This window comes from Globicephala melas, chromosome 9 (assembly GCF_963455315.2).
Source record: "Globicephala melas chromosome 9, mGloMel1.2, whole genome shotgun sequence".
Classification (NCBI taxonomy): domain Eukaryota; kingdom Metazoa; phylum Chordata; class Mammalia; order Artiodactyla; family Delphinidae; genus Globicephala; species Globicephala melas.
The window spans coordinates 104,874,532-104,894,048 of NC_083322.1; the positions used below are offsets into that span (position 1 = coordinate 104,874,532).

The 19,517-nt window shown below is 43.4% G+C and overlaps 1 protein-coding gene across 4 annotated transcripts in view; it reads left to right on the top strand.

Moving 5' to 3' along the window:
• HUS1 (HUS1 checkpoint clamp component) overlaps window positions 1-15,908 on the top strand; it is a 36,186-nt gene extending 20,278 nt beyond the window's left edge. For 2 of the 4 annotated variants that reach the window (XM_030871362.2, XM_070046271.1), the window contains exons 7-8: window positions 7,114-7,233; window positions 8,403-15,908. In XM_030871362.2, coding sequence (XP_030727222.1) covers window positions 7,114-7,233; window positions 8,403-8,485 — 203 coding nt within the window. In that variant the 3' untranslated portion in view covers window positions 8,486-15,908. Of the gene's footprint in view, window positions 1-2,602; window positions 2,747-7,113; window positions 7,237-8,402 lie in introns of those variants that run through there. The other 2 variants (XR_004042649.2, XM_060304937.1) reach the window with 2 other exon arrangements.
• The last annotated feature ends 3,609 nt before the right edge of the window (window positions 15,909-19,517 follow it).

Below are 19,517 nucleotides of genomic sequence, written 5' to 3' on the forward strand. Positions count from 1 at the left end.
TCTGGTGGGCAGGTCCACGTCTGGTGGTGTGTTTTGGGGTGTCTGTGGACTTATTATGATTTTAGGCAGCCTCTCTGCTAATGGGTGGGGTTGTGTTCCTGTCTTGCTAGTTGTTTGGCATAGGGTGTCCAGCGCTGTAGCTTGCTGGTCGTTGAGTGAAGCTGGGTGTTGTTGTTGAGATGGAGATCTCTGGGAGATTTTTGCCATTTGATATTACGTGGAGCTGGGAGGTCTTTTGTGGACCAGTGTCCTGAAGTTGGCCCTCCCACATCAGAGGAACAGCACTGACTCCTGGCTGCAGCACCAAGAGCCTTTCATCCACATGGCTCAGAATAAAAGGGAGAAAAAGTAGAAAGAAAGAAGGAAAGAAGGAAGGAAGGAAGGAAGGGGACAATAAAATAAAGTAGGATAAAATAAAATAAAGTTATTAAAATAAAAAATAATTATTAAGAAAAAATTTTTTAAAAAAAGTAAATAAAAACAAAGCAAAAACAACCCCGACGGATAGAAACCTAAGACAGATGGTGAAAGCAAAGGTATACAGAGAAAATCTCACACAGAAGCATACACACACACACTCACAAAAAGAGGAAAAGGGGAAATAATAATAAATCTTGCTCTCAAAGTCCACCTCCTCAATTTGGGATGGTTTGTTGTCTATTCAGGTATTCCACAGATGCAGGGTACATCAAGTTGATTGTGGAGATTTAATCAGCTGCTCCTGAGGCTGCTGGGAGAGATTTCCCTTTCTCTTCTTTGTTTGCACAGCTCCCGGGGCTCAGCTTTGTATTTGGCCCCGCCTCTGCGTGTAGGTTGCCAGAGGGCGTCTGTTCTTCGCTCAGACAGGACGGGGTTAAAGGAGCAGCTGATTCGGGGTCTGTGGCTCACTGAGGCCGGGGAATGGGAGGGACACGATGCAGGGCGAGCCTGTAGCGGCAGAGGCCGGCTTGACGTTACACCAGCCTTAGGCGCACCATGCATTATCCCCCGGAAGTTGTCCCTGGATCCTGGGACCCTGGCAGTGGTGGGGTGCACAGGCTACCTGGAAGGGAGGTGTGGATAGTGACCTGTGCTCGCACACAGGCTTGTTGGTGGCGGCAGCAGCAGCCTTAGCGTCTCATGCCCGTCTCGGGGGTCCGCGCTGTTAGCTGCAGTTCACTCCTCTCTCTGGAGCTCCTTTAAGCAGCGCTCTTAATCCTCCTCACACACCAGGAAACAAAGAGGGAAGCAAAAGTCTCTTGTCTCTTTGGCAGATCCAGACTTTTCCCCAGACTCCCTCCGGGCTAGCCGTGGTGCACTAACCCTGTGCAGGCTGTGTTCACGCTGCCAACCCCAGTCCTCTCCCTGTTACATTATTTATAATAGCAAATCACCTGCTAATGTTGGAGGGTCTCCTGCAGAGGCAGGGGGTGGCTGTGGCTCACCGTGGGGACAAGGACATTGAGAGGAGAAGTTCTGGGAAGTACTCCTTGGCGTGAGCCCTCTTATTTTTTTTTTTTAATTGTTGGAATATAGTTGCCTTACAATGTTGTGTTAGTTTCAGGTGTATGGCAGAGTGATTCAGTTATGTGTGTGTGTGTGTGTGTGTGTACACACACACACACACACACACATATATTCTTTTTCTGATTCTTTTCCCATATGGGTTATTACAGAGTACTGGGTGTAGTTTCCTTGCTATACAGTAGGTCCTTGTCATTTATTTTATATATACTGGTTTATATACATTAATCCCAAACTCCTGGTTTATCCATCCCCTTCACCTATTCACTCCTGTTTTAAGGAGTGTCCTAATTTCATTCTTTTACACGTGGTTGTCCAGTTTTCCCAGCAGCACTTATCGAAGAGACTGTCTTTTCTCCATTGTATATTTTGGGATTCTTTATAAAAGATTAATTAACCACAGGTATGTGGGTTTATTTCTGGATTTTCCATCCTCTTCCATTGATCTGTATTTCTGTTTTTGTGGCAGTACCTTACTGTTTTGATGACTGTAGCTTTGTACTATAGTCTGAAGTCAGAGAGCCTGATTCCGCCAGGTCCATTTTTCTTTCTCAAGATTGCTTTGGCTATTTGGGGTCTTATTTGTTCCCATCCAAATTTTAAGATGTTTTGTTCTAGTTCTGTGAAAAATGTCATTGGTAATTTGATGGGGATTGCATTGAGTCTGTAGATTGCCTTAGGTGGTATAGTCATTTTGATTCTTCCAGTCCAGGAGCATGGTATATTTTTCTGTTTGTGTCATCTCTGATTTCTTTCATCAACATCTTATAGTTTTTGGAGTGCAGGTCTTTGCCTCCTTAGGTAGGTTTATTCCTAGGTATTTTATTCTTTTTGATGCAATGATAAATGGGATTGTTTCCTTAATTTTTCTTTCTGATCTTTTGTTTTTAATGTGTAGAAATGCAACAGATTTCTGTGTATTAAAAATCTTGTGTCCTGCAACTTTACTGAATTCATTGATGAGCTCTAGTAGTTTTCTGGTAGCATCTTTAGGATTTTCTATGTATAGAATCATGTCATATGCAAACAGTGACAGTTTTACTTTTTTTCCAATTTGGATTCCTTTTATTTCTTTTTCTTCTCTGATTGTTCTGGCTAGGTCTTCCGAAAGTATGTTGAAAAAACGTGGCAGAAGTGGACATCCGTATCTTGTTCCTGATCTTAGAGGAAATGCTGTCAGCTTTTCACTGTTGACTATGATGTTAGCTGTGGGTTTGTCATATATGGCCTTTATTATGTTAAGGTAGGTTTCCTCTGTGCCCACTTTCTGGAGAGTTTTTATCATAAATGGTGTTGAATTTTGTCAAAAGCTTTTTCTGCATCTGTTGATGCATGTTGGGATGGTCATATGGTTTCTTTATTTTTTGTTAATGTGGTATATCACACTGATTGTTTTGTGGATATTGAAAATTCTTTGCATCCCTGGGATAAATCCCACTTGGTCATAGTGTATGATCCTTTTAATGTGTTTTTGGATTCTTTTTGCTAGTATTTTGCTGAGGATTTTTGTGTCTATGTTCATCAGTGATATTGGCCTGTAATTTTCTTTTTTTGGTATCTTTGGTTTTGCTATCAGGGTAATGGTGGCCTCATAGAATGAGCTTGGGAGTGTTCCTTCCTTTGCAAATTTTTGGAAGAGTTTCAGAAGAATAGATGTTAACTCTCCTCCTCTCTGTGTTTGATAGAACACACCTGTGGTCCTGGACTTTTGTTCATTGGAAGATTTTTAGTCACAGTTTCAAATTCAGTACTCCTGATTAGTCTGTTCATATTTTCTGTTTCTTCCTGGTTCAGTCTTGGGACATGGTACCTTTCTAAGAATTTTTCCATTTCTTCTAGGTGGTCCATTTTATTGGCATATAGTTGCTTGTAGTAGTCTCTTATGATCCTTTGTATTTCTTTGGTGTCTGTTGTAACTTCTCCTTTTCCATTTCTAATATTATTGATTTGGATCCTCTCCCTTTTTTTCTTGATGAGTTTGGCTAAAGGTTTATCACTTTTGTTTATCTTTTCAAAGAACCAGCTTTTAGTTTCATTGATCTTTTCTACTTCCTTCATCTGTAGTTCATTTATTTGTGCTGTGATCTTTATGATTTCTTTCCTTCTACTAACTTTGGGTTTTGTTTGTTCTTTCTCTATTTGCTTGTTTTCATATCCATTCAGCCAGTCTAAGTCTTTTAATTGGAGCATTTAATCCATTTACATTCAAGGTAATTACTGGTATGTATGTTCCTATTGCCATTTTGTTAATTGTTTTGTGTTTGTTTTTGTAGGTTTTTTTCCTTCCCTTCCTCTTTTGTTCTTATGTGATTTGATGGCTGCCGTTAGTGTTGTGTTTGGATTCCTTTTTCTTTTTTGTGTGTATATGTATTGTAGATTTTTGGTTTGCAGTTCCCATGATGTTTTGATATGGCAGGCTACATATATACAAAACTGTACTCTTGTCTTCTCACGATTGCTGGTTTTCATGTCATATTTGTGTGTGGATGATTTCCTACTTTTACTGTATGCTTGCCTTTACCAGCAAGCTTTACCATTCCTCATTTTCTCGTTTCTAGTTGTGACCTTTTCTTTTTCGCCTAGAGAACTTCATTTAGCATTTGTTGCAAAGCTGGTTTGGTGATGCTGAATTCTTTTAGCTTTTGCTTGTCTGTAAAGCTTTTGATTTCTCCACTGAATCTGAACAAGAGCCTTGCTGGGTATTCTTGGTTATAGGTTTTCCTTTTCATCACTTGAAATATATTGTGCCACTCCCTTCTGGGCTGCAGAGTTTCTGGTGAGAAATAAACTGATAACCTTATGGGGATTCCCTTGTATGTTATTTGTTGCTTTTCCCTTATTGCTTTTAATATTTTTTTCTTTGTCTTTTATTTCTGTCAATTTGATTACAGTGTGTCTCAGCAAGTTCCTCCTTGGGTTTGTCTTGTATGAGACTCTGCACTTCCTGGACTTGGGTGACTATTTCCTTTCCCAGGTTAGGGAAGTTTTCAGCTATTATCTCTTCAAATACTTTCTCAGACCCTTTCTCTCTCTCTTCTCCTTCTGGGACACTTATAATGGGAATGTTGGTGTTTTTAACGTTGTCCCAGAGGTCTCTTAAATTGTCCTCATTTCTTTTCATTCTTTTTTCTTTATTCTCTTGTGCAGCAGTGATTTCCCACCATTCTGTCTCCCAGTTCACTTATCTGTTCTTCTGCCTCATTTATTCTGCTATTGGTTCCTTCTAGTGTATTTTTCATTTCAGTTATTGAATTGTTCTACTCTGTTGTTTATATTTTTTAGCTGTTTGTTAAACATTTCTTGTCTCTTCCCGGTGTGTGCCGCCATTCTTTTTCAGAGATCTTGAAACATCTTTACTGTCACTACTCTGATTTCTATTTCAGGTAGATTGTCTATCTCCACTTAACGTAGTTGTTCTTCTGGGGTTTTATCTTGTTCCTTCATCTGGAACATATTCCTCTGCTTGTCCCATTTTGTCTAACTTTTTGTGTTTGCGATCCCACAGGCTGCGGGATTGTAGTTCCTCTTGCTTCTGATTTCTGCCCCCTGGTGGGTGAAGCTGGTTTGGAGGCTTGTGCAGGTTTCCTGGTGGGAGGGATTAGTGCTTGCCCACTATCAGGTGGAGCTGGGTCTTGTCCATCTGGTGCGCAGGGACTTGTGGAGGGGTGTGTTTGGAGGCGGCTGTTGACTTAAGATGACTAGGCAGCCTGTCTGCTGATGGGCGGGGCCATTCCCCCATCCTGTTGCTTGTTTGTGTTGAGGTGTCCCAGCACTGGAGCCTAAGGCTGTTGGGTGGGGCCGGGTCTTGGTGTCAAGAAGGCTGCCTCCAGGAGAGCTCACGCCGATGAGTACTCAGTGTTACCTCTGCCACCAGTGTCCTTTTCTCCACAAAAGTGAGCCACAGCCACCCCCCACTTCCTCGGGAGACCCTCCAAGACCAGCGGGTAGGTCTGGCCCAGGCTGATATGAAGTCACTGCAGTTTTCCCTGGGTCCTGGTGTGCATGAGACTATGTGTGCACCCTTCAAGGATGGAGTCTCTGTTTCCCCAGTCCTGTGGAGCTCTTGCACTCAAGCCCCGCTGGCCTTCAAAGCCAGGTGCTCTGGGGGCTCCTCCTCCCGATGCTGGGCCCCCAGGCTGGGGAGCCTGATGTGGGGCTCAGAATTCTCCCTCCTCTGGGAGAACCTCTGCGATAATAGTTATTTTCCAGTTTGTGTGTCACCCACCCAGCTGGTGTAGGATTTGATTGTATTGTGAATGTGCCCCTCCTACCATCTCCTTGCGGCTTTTTCTTTGTCCTTGGATGTAGAATATCATTTTGGTAGGTTCCATTCTTTTTCTGTTGATGGTTTTTCAGCAGTTAGTTGTGATTTTGGTGTTTTCATGAGAGGAGGTAAGGAGGTGAGCTCAAGTCCTACTCCACTATCTTGTCTCCAACCCCACCCACTTTTCCTACTTTACTCTCTTTGGTACTTACAGAACTATATTAGCAAATATTAGCTTTTCGTGCGTCATCAACTTTCTTGTCCCATACAAGGTGGTAAGGGACTAGGAATCAGTTCAGCAAGCAGTGGATGAGGGGTGGTTGAGCGGATTGGCTCAGGAATCAGAGTCCTGTGCTGTGGAGCTCACGGTGGTGGGCAGGCTGTGGGAGGGAAGCTCCAGCAGGGAGCGAGGCAGAGGCCCTGGGGACGGTGCTCGCTCTGTGAAGGCCGTTTTAGTCACTCGTGTGTTCCAAAGTAGATCTAGTAAGGCTCCTGCCACTTTTAGAATTAAAATTCGTTACTACAAGTTTGCTTATTAGAGACACGTTGTAGCTTACCATTGTGAGGGAATTTTACTTCATAGTGATGGGCATGCTTCTGGAGCAAAGTGAAATCCATGTGAATAAAGCTTTGACAACAGTTGTATGAAATGACTTATTTTGGTGTTCCTCATTTTGTTTATTTTAGTAAGTAACAAAGAGGGTCTTTGATACCTTCCCAGAGACGAAAGGATGTTTTCTTCCCAATTCATTCCACTTTATAATGAGAGGCCTTGCTTTAGGTGTATATGGTCTTTTTTGGGGGGGGGGGTTTATTTGGCCATGTCATGAGGTATGCGAGATCTTAGTTCCCCGACCGGGGATTGAACATGGGCCCTCAGCAGTGAAAGTGCAGAGTCCTAACCACTGGACCACCTGGGAAGTCCTGTATATGTTTCTAAGAGAAACTGTTTTCTTTGACCTTAAGAAGGAGATTGGGTCATATTTCAGGTCCCTATAATCAAAGATTCCCTTTACATTAGCGTAGTATTTTTGTGGGGCTGTGACTCTTGTGGGATCTTAGTTCCCTGACCAGGGATTGAACCCTGGCCCTCAGCAGTGAAAGCATGGAGTCCTAACCACTGGACCGCCAGGGAATTCCTCTTCCTTAAAAGAGTCAGTACTTAATAAATGTTTGTTTAGTGAGTGATTGCATTTATATCATGCAGTATTTCTCTAGGCTGCTAAAGTGAGTGGTCATGTAAATCATTTATTTAAATGATTTATTGATAAACAGTCATCGTACGATCTCTGGGTTCCCTGTTCCACTTGAAGATAATTGTATCTTAAAATATTCTGTCATTTTAGCTTCTGAAAATGCTTCTCAAAATAGAAACTCAGAGCAAATGGCTGAAGTGCACATAGACATTAGGAAGCTCCTACAGTTCCTTGCTGGACAACAAGTAAATCCTACAAAGGCCACATGCAGTAAGTTTGCATTTTGATTCGTTTTTCACACTTCAAGTACTTTCATCAACTGTAGTCTTAAGCGTTGTGTGCAGTTTCGTAAATGCAGGGAACAGCTCGGTCACTGGTGGACTCCAGTTTTCTGGGGTAGTCGGGTATTTGGGTTTTCCCGGCCAATGGGTGTGGGCTGCTTTGCCTGGCATCATGTGTGAGTCTGCACCTGGAGAGAAGCTGCATGTGGGCAGGGACGTCCAGCCCAGTCTTGCTGTGTTCCTCTAACCTTACGTATGTGGAGTCTCTGATACCGCTGGGCTTGGATTTAAGTTTCCATCTCAAAGCATTTCTTTCCTTCCTGTGTCTGAGCCTGACTTGTTGCAGTAGTCCAGTGTCTTGCCATCTGTGCTTCCTCTTGACTCCTGACTTTTAACAGTGGTTGGCTCTGCTGCCCGCCTCTGGGGAGCTCTCCCCGCCGCCCTCAGTCTCCACCACCACCTCTGTGTGTGCAGCATGTCTTCTGAAGTGTCCTTCTGCTGGTCCCCTGTGTCCCTTCCCAACCTCCCATTCTCTTGGGACTGGTCTCTCAGCAACCTGGGCATGTGCTCTTTGTTTGCCTTTCTCCTGCTGCCTGGCTCGTTCTAGCTTCAGCCAGCTTTCCTCAGGTGTGGCCTTCCCCATGGCTCCCCCTGCAGCTCCTGCCCTCGGTGGTATGGCCCTGGCAGCTGGGCTGCTTTCATGCTGCGGCCACTCCTCTTCCTCTTGTCTGGCTTCTCTTTTTGGTCTTGGGCCCCATGCCTCGGTGCTCACCTTAGGCTGCATGGTGCCTGCCCTTGCAGGCTGCCTTCTGCTCTCTAACAAGGCCCTGCATGCTTGGCTCTTCTCAGCACACTCAGGGCACCTGCTGATGGGAAGCTGCTTTTTTCCTAGAAGGATGGTGACTTGGGTACATGTGGCTTCTGGGAAGTCTGCCCTGTGGGTTTTTCCTTGGAGACCTTGGCCTGTTCCTCGGCAGCAGGTGAGCCAGCCTGGGCCAGGCCCCTGGTTTGGCATTGGCTGGGCCAGTTGAGACCAGTCACCTTGGGAGGGCCTGGGTGCTCCAGGAGAGGCTTGGGGGAGAAACTGCTACAGTGTTCAGGGTTGAAAGTGTGTGTGCGGAATGGGTCTCGATGGTAATGGATTTCCTCTCTGCCTAGATATTGTGAAGAACAAGATTGTTCATTTTGACCTGCTCCATGAAGACGTCTCCCTGCAGTATTTCATCCCAGCGTTGTCGTAACCCCACCTATGGGATCGGGGAGCTCAGGGACTTTGGTCTGGACCTGAAGAGGCCGTAGGGCGATGTGTTCTAAGTCATTTGTCTCTGTCCCAACAGCAGTGAAATCCTATGTATTTTTACTTTTTTTCCCCTTCTATAATATTTTAACTAGAAATTGAATTAATGAATTAATGAAACACAGTTGGATAAACATTTCTTCATATTATTTCTTTATTATGTCTGCTTTGTTTTGCCTTTAAGACGTTGAAAACAAAAGTTAAAATTTATTTATTCATACTTTAAACTTTCTTATTAAAGTTGTAAAAATCCTCCTGTGTTTCAAATTGGTGTAGTAATCAAAACTGGCAAAGATAATGTTTGCTGAGCCTGGCACTTTTCCCCAAGGCACTGTCTCCAGCTCAGCATGTCACTGTGGGAACAGACCTGGGGCACTTAAGTTTCCGTGTGCTTGGAGCTCAAGAAGGTGAGGACGGCCCTCCTGCCACCTCTGTCCCACAGAGCGGACCCCGCAGAGCATCTTGGGGTCGGGCTGCACTTGGTGCGGCCTTGTCATGACGCCCATGGACACTGGAGTTGGCCCCTGTGGTGCCGTGAGGTGGTCCCGCTGCCCCAGCTCCCAGTGTCTCCCTGAGGCCGGTGTGGTCTCAGTTGTCATCTCACAGTTCTTTCTTCCACAGTGCTTTGAGTCTGCCATTCTGGAAAGGGGAGAAGCAAACGAGACTTCGGTCAGGGTCAGTAGTCAGTGAGGACCCACATTTGTGTTTGGACGTCACAGCTGGTGCAGGTCCTGGCAGGCCTGCATTCTTCTCCTCCCAAAGGCATCCTGCATCATAATTCCTGTCATGATTGAGTTGCGCTTGTCCTGTGTGGGTGGACATCATAAACACCATCTCAGCATCACACTGCAGAACTGAGAAATGAGGCAGTTGCTTAGGATAAGAGGAAGAAATGGAACATCAGCAAAATTGAAAAATTATTTTATGTGTTTTTCCTATTGTTTGGTAAAAACCAGTGTATTTGGATGACTTCCAGTGCTCACTAATGTTAGTTCCAATGGGATGTAATATTCTGTTAAGCTAACACTTTAAAATCAGAATCAGGATATTATTTGAATTTTGAAGCCTCTCTCCTGTCTGTGGCTTATAGCAAACTAATTCCAGTTGCGGTGATAAAATTTAAAACTCATTACGTACAATGAAGCAACACTTGAAAGTAGTTTTATAAAACGTAGATTTCTGTTAAAATGTGGTAGCGACTCACCAATCTGGAAAACTCGCTATTTCTGATTGTTTAAATGATGATTTATAACGTATAATGAAGATAATCTAGGACTCTTTAGCATAAGTTAATAATAACAGAGCACATCTCCTCATCTGCATTACACAACATGCCTTCAAGTTTTGTCTCTCAAGAATTTAACATGCATCCTTTGGCCTCCCACTGTCCGGGGTCAGATATGGTGGTCCTGAGGAGGACGCGTGGGCAGGACCTGTCCCGATCAGAGCAGTATGGACCCTGAGGAGCTCGAGTGACCTGCCCTGCGCCACACCGCTGGTGGCAGGGGTGGGATTCGAACACAGGGATTCTGATTTCCCTTTCCCTCGCTTCTGCTACGTGACCAGAATAGAGAATAATACGTTTCAGAGTTAACAGTAACCAACCATTTTGGGAATCTGGAAAGAACGTCTTAGTTTTTTTTTTTTTTTTTAAACATCTTTATTGGAGTATAATGGCTTTACATTGTTGTGTTAGTTTCTGCTGTATAACAAAGTGAATCAGCTATACATATACATATATCCCTATATCCGCTCATTCTTGTGTCTCCCTCCCACCCTCCCTATCCCACCCCTCTAGGTGGTCACAAAGCACTGAGCTGATCTCCCTGTGCTATGCGGCTGCTTCCCACTAGCTATCTGTTTTACGTTTGGTAGTGTATATATGTCCATGCCACTCTCTCACTTTGTCCCAGCTTACCCTTCCCCCTCCCCGTGTCCTGAAGTCCATGCTCTAGTAGGTGTGTGTCTTTATTCCCATCTTGCCCCTAGGTTCTTCATGACCATTTTTCTTTCTTTTTTTTCTTAGATTCCACATATATGTGTTAGCATATGATATTTGTTTTTCTCTTTCTGAATTACTTCACTCTGTATGACAGACTCTAGGTCCATCCACCTCACTACAAATAACTCAATTTCGTTTCTTTTTATGGCTGAGTAATATTCCATTGTATATATGTGCCACATCTTCTTTATCCATTCAGCTGTTGATGGACACTTAGGTAGTTTCCATGTCCTGGCCATTGTAAATAGAGCTACAATGAACATTTTGGTACATGACTCTTTTTGAATTATAGTTTTCTCAGGGTATATGCCCAATAGTGGGATTGCTGGGTCGTATGGTAGTTCTATTTTTAGTTTTTTAAGGAACCTCCATAGTGTTCTCTATAGTGGCGGCACCAATTTACATTCCCACCAACAGTGCAAGAGGGTTCCCTTTTCTCCACACCCTCTTCAGCATTTATTGTTTCTAGATTTTTTGATGATGGCCATTCTGACTGGTGTGAGGTGACACCTCATTGTAGCTTTGATTTGCATTTCTCTAATGATTAGTGATGTTGAGCATCCTTTCATGTGTTTGTTGGCAATCTGTATATCTTCTTTGGAGAAATGTCTGTTTAGGTCTTCTGCCCATTTTTGGATTGGGTTGTTTGTTTGTTTGATATTGAGCTGCATGAGCCGCTTGTATATTTTGGAGATTAATCCTTTGTCCGTTGTTCATTTGCACATATTTTCTTCCATTTTGAGGGTTGTCTTTTTGTCTTGTTTATGGTTGCCTTTGCTGGGCAAAAGCTTTTAAGTTTCATTAGGTCCCATTTGTTTATTTTTGTTTTTATTTCCATTTCTCTAGGAGGTGGGTCAAAAAGGATCTTGCTGTGATTTATGTCATAGAGTGAAGAATGTCTTAGTTTTAAATCTGCTATGATAAAGTAAGTTTACATGCAATTTTTTTTTTTTTGTGGTACGTGGGCCTCTCACTGCTGTGGCCTCTCCCGTTGCGGAGCACAGGCTCCGGACGCGCAGGCTCAGCGGCCATGGCTCACGGGCCCAGCCTATCCGCGGCATGTGGGATCCTCCCAGACTGGGGCACGAACCCGTGTCCCCTGCATCGGCAAGCGGACTCTCAACCACTGTGCCACCAGGGAAGCCCTACATGCAATTTTTAAAATGTCATAAAACCAGATATAATTTCCCTCAGCTCTGCATAGTGTTCATTTAGGGAGACCTGATTTGGACTGTTTTATGGATGGCTTAGGTTTTCTCTGCATGGACGTGGCCGAAGGGGGCCTTCCTTGGAGTGGCAAAGCCGGGTCTCCTTCTGACTGTCAGCAAGTCTGGCAGCTCAGTGTCTGCCTCAGCCGTTGCTCCCGCAGAGCTGCTCAGAGCTGCTGAGTGAGGGTGGCCCTTCCTCCCATGGGGGAGGTAGCAGACGTGGCGACCTGGGGAGACAACGGTGCTGCTGTACAGAACAAGTATCCCAGGGCAGGATATCACTAGGTCACGAAATAGCAGTTTAGTCCGTTTAAAAGAAAGAATATAATTTGAGAAATTAACTTATTTCAAGACTGACATCTCCCGATGTTGAGGTCTCTTCTTAACCTGCTCTCTGGGTTTTAGAGACATGCTTTGGCTGGCTGCGATTGTGGAAGGAGCTGCTGTGTGGAGGGCTGTCCTGGGTGGTCCTGCTCAGGCCCACGTTGCTTTGGGCACATGTCTGGGCTAAGTTTGGGGGCCATCCTGTATTGGGTCCGGGATGTCTAAGAATCCAAGCACCTCATCCACCTACATGCGGGGCCCACCTGCCCACCGTGATCCCCAGGGCCTGGTGGAGGCGGCCTGGAATGTGGCCTCAGCATCAGTCCTGCGTTGGAATTCTGGCTCTGCCCCAGGAGCGGGAGGTGTTTGATGGCTTCGTGTCCTTGGCGGATGCTGTCCGATGAGCAAGAGCGTCGTTTTGAAGAGATGCGGTTGTGTCCCTTTATGTGGATTCTAGTGGGGGTTCGAAAGGAAGCTTGGGCGTTTCTGTGTTTTTACAGCTTCTTCTCAGTGCAGGGGGTAAGAACCACCTGTTGTGAGGTGATCAGGGAGATACGTCGTCCCCTCAGACACTGCTATGGGAGTGTGACTTGATAGCACTTTTTTTGGAGTCCAGTTTGGCATTTACTATATATGGAAAGCCTTAAAATGGTATGTACTGTTTGATTAAATACTCATTAAATACTCCTTATAGGAATTTACATACATATTCAAAGGTGGTTTTTATACTCTTATACTGAAAAAAACATGAAATAGGTGATTGGTTAAACAGTCTCTATTTCATACTCTGAAAGTAATGTTACAGGGACTTCCCTGGTGGTCCAATGGTTAAGACTCTGCACGTCCAATGCTGGGGACATAGGCTTGATGCACGGTCGGGAACTAAGATCCCACATGCCACGCAGTGTGACCAAAAAAATAAAAGTAATGTTACAGAAAAAAATATACTGATATGGCAAAATGTTTATGACTTAAAGTTACAAAAGCAGACCAGGCATTAGTGTGTACCATCTGATCCCAGTTTGCAGAATACTAATGTACATGTGTATGTATGAGAAAAAGATTGGGGAGATAGGCACCAGTATTTAAACTTGGTTATTTCTGGATGTTTTATTTCAATTTTTGTAAATTAAGTATTTTCTAAAACCTTTATAATTTTCTTTGTTGGAACATATGTATATGTATAACTGATTCACTTTGTTATAAAGCAGAAACTAACACACCATTGTAAAGCAATTATACCCCAATAAAGATGTTAAAAAAAAACAATAACAAAAGGTAGCATTAGTAACAGCAGCAATAAAAGACTCAAATTTTTACTGAAAAAAAAAAATTTGCTTTGTGACAAAAACATTTTTAAGGGACTGAGTAATAATATTTATTATTTGAATGCAGTGCATAATCAACTGGCAGTTACAGTTTCCTTAATATTGGACTTTAGACTTAATTTTCACGGCACGTCCTTATTCACAAGTAGAAAACTAAACTTGTTTGTCATGTTGAAATTACCACGGGTTTGAAATACTGAGTCTGGATCAATATGGTAAGATCGCTTCACAGAATAATCTCTTATCGTGGGCCCATCACGCATGAGGCTGAGTCAGTGTATGTAAGAAAGTCTTTGTAAGACAGTTCAAGTTCCAGGCCAGGGGATTTGGGGAGAAGTTCCAGGCCAGGGGATTTGGGGAGACAGACTCCTGATGACATGAAAGAAGACCCCAGGGATAGCAGGGGAATAGGAGCCGCCCTGCTGAGAGCCAGGACTCTCCGTTGTCGCTGTCCCCGGAGTGAGCCGTGTTCTGACCATGCTCAGCGCAGAGGGAGCCCTGTGTCCACAGCCCGAACCTGGGGGAGACGCCGGCCCTTCCCGGCATCCGCATCCTGGGCTTACTAGAGAACAGCCTCTGGAGTAGTGACTGACGCGCTCCCCCCGGTGGCGTGTAGAGGAAGTGCAGCTCTCGGCACTTTTCTAAACTGGGAATCTGGTCAGAACACGAGAAACGGTACTGTTCCTGACAGTCTGCTGCTGCCCAGCCCTGTGTTTTAAACGGCTTCAACATTTAGGCGCTTGGAAAGCACCTAGGAGCCTTCCTTAGGGAGGGAAACCTTCCTTAGGGTGAGGAACCCCAGGTCAGGCTTTCTGGGTGGAAGAGAAGCCAAGGAGCAGAGAGTGACACCCCGACTGGGCCTGGGGCTCCCTCGTGAGCTGTGCTCTCTTCTGTTCCTTCCTCCTTGCTTGAGTAAACCCGGCAGAGGGGCAGGAGGAGGCGGGGTGCAGGGCCTCACTCACCTCACCAAGGGGGCCGAGCCCCTTCTATGCAGGCTTCCGCAGCATCCCTGCCTCAGGGCTTCACCGTTTCTGCAGCAAGCGGACCTCCCAAATCAAGAACATCATGCTCAGCGTGATGTGGGGTGTTCCTAATGCCTCAGGCCGACCTCCCTTCACACCGGGCGCGTCTGAAGTGACCCGGAAACCGATGGCTCGATTTCAGCTCCGGCCACCTGCTGGGGACCGTGGCCGCATCCTGAGTCTGCACGACAAACGACAAACGCAGAGTTTGACTTGCATCACATGGTTAGATTGATTTAAATGCGAAGGTTTCTAGAGATGATTTCATTCATATTTTATGATATTAGTTACATCAAATAATGTATTTGGTGTGGCTTTAGATGTGGATTTGGTTTTTCTAATTCCTTCTCATTTTGCTTATCTTACTGTGTTTGGGGTCTCCTTTTTGCACGCTTCAGGTTCATAGTTCCCATTGTTTTTGGTGTCTGTCCCCAGTGGCTAAGGTTGGTTCAGTGGGTTGTGTAGGCTTCCTGGTGGAGGGGACTAGTGCCTGTGTTCTGGTGGATGAGGCAGGATCTTGTCTTTCTGGTGGGCAGGTCCACGTCTGGTGGTGTGTTTTGGGGTGTCTGTGGACTTACTATGATTTTAGGCAGCCTCTCTGCTAATGGGTGGGGTTGTGTTCCTGTTTTGCTAGTTGTTTGGCATAGGGTGTCCAGCGCTGTAGCTTGCTGGTTGTTGAGTGAAGCTGGGTGCTGGTGTTGAGATGGAGATCTCTGGGAGATTTTTGCCGTTTGATATTATGTGGAGCTGAGAGGTCTCTTGTGGACCAGTGTCCTGAAGTTGGCTCTCCCACCTCAGAGGCACAGCACTGACTCCTGGCTGCAGCACCAAGAGCCTTTCATCCACATGGCTCAGAATAAAAGGGAGAAAAAGTAGAAAGAAAGAATTAGTAGAAGTAGAAAGAAAGAAAGAAAGAAAGGAGGGAGGGAGGGAGGAAGGAAGGAAGGAGGGAAGGAAGGAAAAAAAGAAAGAAGATAAAGTAAAATAAAGTAAGATAAAATATAATAGAGTTATTAAAATAAAATAATTATTAAGAAAAAAAGCGGAGGGGTAGAACACTAGGACAAATGGTGGAAGCAAAGCTATACAGACATAATCTCACACTGAAGCATGAACATACACACTCACAAAAAGAGGAAAAGGGGAAAAAATCATAAATCTTGCTCTCAAAGTCCACCTCCTCAATTTGTGATGATTTGTTGTCTAAAGGAGGGAAGCAAGGAAAGAAAGAAAGAAAGAAAATAAAGTAAAATAAAATAAAGTTATTAAAATAAAAAATAATTATTAAGAAAAATTAAAAAAACATGATTAGTGAGTTTAATCCATTTAAATTTAAACTAATGATTGATTGTAGTTATAGTTATTAATACTTTTGTCTTTTAAATATTTAACTAGGGTTAAAAGTGATTTGTGCACTACCATTACAGTATTGCATTGTTTTTTATTTGTCTATATATTTACCAGTAAAATTTATACTTTCTTATGCTTTTGTGTGGTTGTTTAGTGTCCTTTTGCTTCAAGGACACTTTGTTGCAGTAGCTTATTAAAAGAAAAAGCCAAAAATGAAAGAGTTAATCCTTTAATCGCCTACTGTGATGTGTACTGTTGATGTGTAATCAATAGTACAGAAATGCAGAAAATGCCAACTGCTTCTATTTAGTTTGGCCCCTTAGAACAGCACACTAGTTGAGGGTCATATGGATCAGCACAGACATGAGGGCCATCTCATTGTGGAGGGGGGCCCCAAAAATATGGCCCAGCAGCTTTATAGACACTAGGGTAATGGAGAGGCTGAGGTTGAAGGACTAGGAGTGGAAAAGTACTCAGAGTCAATAAAAAATGGCTTCAAGCTTTCCCCTATCTCCTTCCCCCAAATGGAAGCCTCAGGAGAAATGCCTGAGGAAGACATATGTGCAAAGCCTCAGAGGAAGCAACCTGGGAATGGAGGTATCAGGGCTGGAAATGAAAATATGCAAAGAGGGACTTCCCTGGTGGTGCAGTGGTTGAGAATCCGCCTGCCAAAGCAGGGGACATGAGTTCGATCCCTGGTCCGGGAAGATCCCACATGCCTCAGAACAACTAAACCCATGCGCCACAACTACTGAGCCTGTGCTCTAGAGCCTGCGAGCCACAACTACTGAAACCCGTGTGCTTAGACTCCATGGTCCACAATAACAGAAGCCCTCGCTTGCCACAAATAGCGAAAGCCTGTGTGCAGCAACGAAGACCCAGTGCAGCCAAAAATACATACATGCATACATACATACATAAAAACATACATAAATAAATAAATTTAGAAAATATGGGAAGAGCACGCCTGGCCAGAGGGGCCTGAGGGCAGCTTCCACCATGAGGCCAGTTAGATAAAAGCCTTTGTAATTACCTGTGGTGAAGCCTAAAACATCACACACAGTGCATTCATCCATCCTGGCTGCTATAACAGAATATCTTAGACTGGTTGTTTTACACAGCAAACATTTATTTTTCACAGCTCTGGAGGCTAGAAGTTCAAGATCAAGGTGCTACAGAGTCAATTCCTAGTAAGAGCTGCTTCCTGGTTCATTGACGGTCATCTTCTCATTCTGTCCTCACATGGTAGAGAGGGGCTATGAGCTCTTCCTTTTCTCACAAGGTCTCTTCTTCCTCGTCCTCATCACTAATTTGCACGTGGGGGCTCCACCCTCATGACCTCATCTAAAACTAATTTTTTTGGGCCTCCCTGGTGGCGCAGTGGTTGAGAATCTGCCTGCTAATGCAGGGGACACGGGTTCGAGCCCTGGTCTGGGAAGATCCCACATGCCGCGGAGTAACTAGGCCCTTGAGCCACAACTACTGTGCCTGTGCGTCTGGAGCCTGTGCTCCGCAATAAGAGAGGTCGCGATAGTGAGAGGCCCGCGCACTGCGATGAAGAGTGGCCCCCACTTGCCACAACTAGAGAAAGCCCTCGCACAGAAATGAAGACCCAACACAGGAAAAATAAATAAATTAATTAATAAACTCCTACCCCCAACATCTTCAAAAAAAAAAAGAATAAAACTAATTTTTTATTTTTTGTAAATTTGTAGAGGTAAGTTGAGGCCTAAAACATCTTCTTTAGGTCTTTGGCAGGGGGCACCATCAATCTGGAATCTTCTTAATCCAACTTTGGAAACTGAGATTATTGTGGGAAACCAGAAAGGTCAAGTTGAGTTGCAGTCTTCACAAGAGCGTAATTATTTCTGGTTCACCTTTATTTTGATAATGTGGTTTGTTCAGCATCCCACTCCAAATTGCTGGAAAGGGGATTACAAACATTCCAGCCTTATTGGGTCTGGATTCAAACATTTGTCCCCCTCGCTCTATGCATCTGTCAAAATTGAAGGTCAGTCTCTCATTAGCCTCTCCTATATTTACAAAGGCAGTTTCGAAATGTCAGATTCAACTCTCTGGATTTCTAGTCTACCTGAGATCTTGGCCTAGTAATTCTTCATTACAGTGTTAATTCTAAAACACATTCCTGCAGATGTTTTAATATAAATACAGATGGAGAAAATGAGAGAGAAAGAGGTGTGTCACTTTGCATGGTTCCAGTGTGCAAAATGTTCAATAACTGTAGCTTAGTTAAATGACACCAATACCCTAACAATGTGGTTCATATTTCAGTTTCCACAAATTATCATCTGTAATTGCATGAAGTACAAAGCTTGCTGCTGCCTGTTCAGTCTGCAGTCTCTACATAACTAACAAATGTGTAACATGATCAGTGAGCAGTCCTCTTTCAGAGCCTTTTGTTGATTGCTAGGTGTGTATCTGTTTTCCAGGTGGAATTGTGTTGCCACCTTGTCTCCACCATAAAATGAAGCTGAAAAGAGTTGCCCAAGAAAAAGGGAAGGGAAGCAAAGAAACAAAAAACAATGACACTAGATGTGGTTAGGAGACAGCTAAGCATGCGTATGACAATGCTGCCACCATGCATGAGGCTATAGATGTGCCATCAGAAGTACTGACTGCACGAGAGCTCAACAACATGAAAAAGGACAGGCTGAAGACATCTCAGGGAGGTGACATTGCTGAAAACTTTCCCATTCAAGTAACACTGACAGATATTTCAGGACATGGAAAGCCCAAAGGGTAAAATGTTGATCTTAACTTAGGAATGTGTGTTCATCAAGCCATAGAAAAAGGTATTGCATAAATAAGGCAAGCACTGTACAAACTACTGTTAATATATTTTTTATAAATTAATAAGATGATTTCATTGAAATGTTTTCAATTATACTATAATAAGTAAACACTATTTTTGGTATTTTTATATTCTATACATTTTTAATTGCAAGTAAGAGGGTTTTTAATGTTTTGACAAAAGTTTTGAATATCATTGAACAATTGTATTTTTCCCATTGATTAACACGATTGCTTTTTTGAGCTTTAGCTTTCATGGTCATTTTATGGTCCTGAACTACCCTGCAAAGTGAGGACTGTGTGTAATTGTGTCAATTGTGTAATTGTGTCAGTTTAGAAAGTTGATGCTTGATTACATCATAATATACAATTCTTCATTGTTTACGTACAAAACTGTTGAGAGTTGGGAAGATTACTAGAATCTAGATAACCGTGTCAAATACACTTTGAAAACAGTTTTCACATTTTTTTTCTTTTAATCTGATTATTTTCTAAGAAGGACAGAAAGTAGAGACTGACAGATACTTGGATTCACGTAATTTTTTCCTTAGTAAGAACTACAGGGAATAAAACTAATCTCTCTTCTCTGAGGGAGATCCATAGGCAAAGCTCTATAAACATGAAATTCTTTTTACTCTTCTTCCAGTGATCTATTCATGGGTCCTTAGATGGTTTCTATATCTTGGCTATTGTCAATAAGGATGCCATGAATATAGGGGTGCATGTATTTTTTCGTGTTTTTGTTTTCTTTGGAAAAGTATCCAGATATCTACCTGGATCATAAGGTAGATTTAAATTTTTTTTTATTTTTTAGTGTTTTGAAGGACCAGTATACTGTTTTCCATAGTGGCTGTAACAATGGACATTCCCAGAAACAGTGCACAAGTGTTCCTTTTCTCCACATCCTCACCTGCCAACCCATCTTATTTGT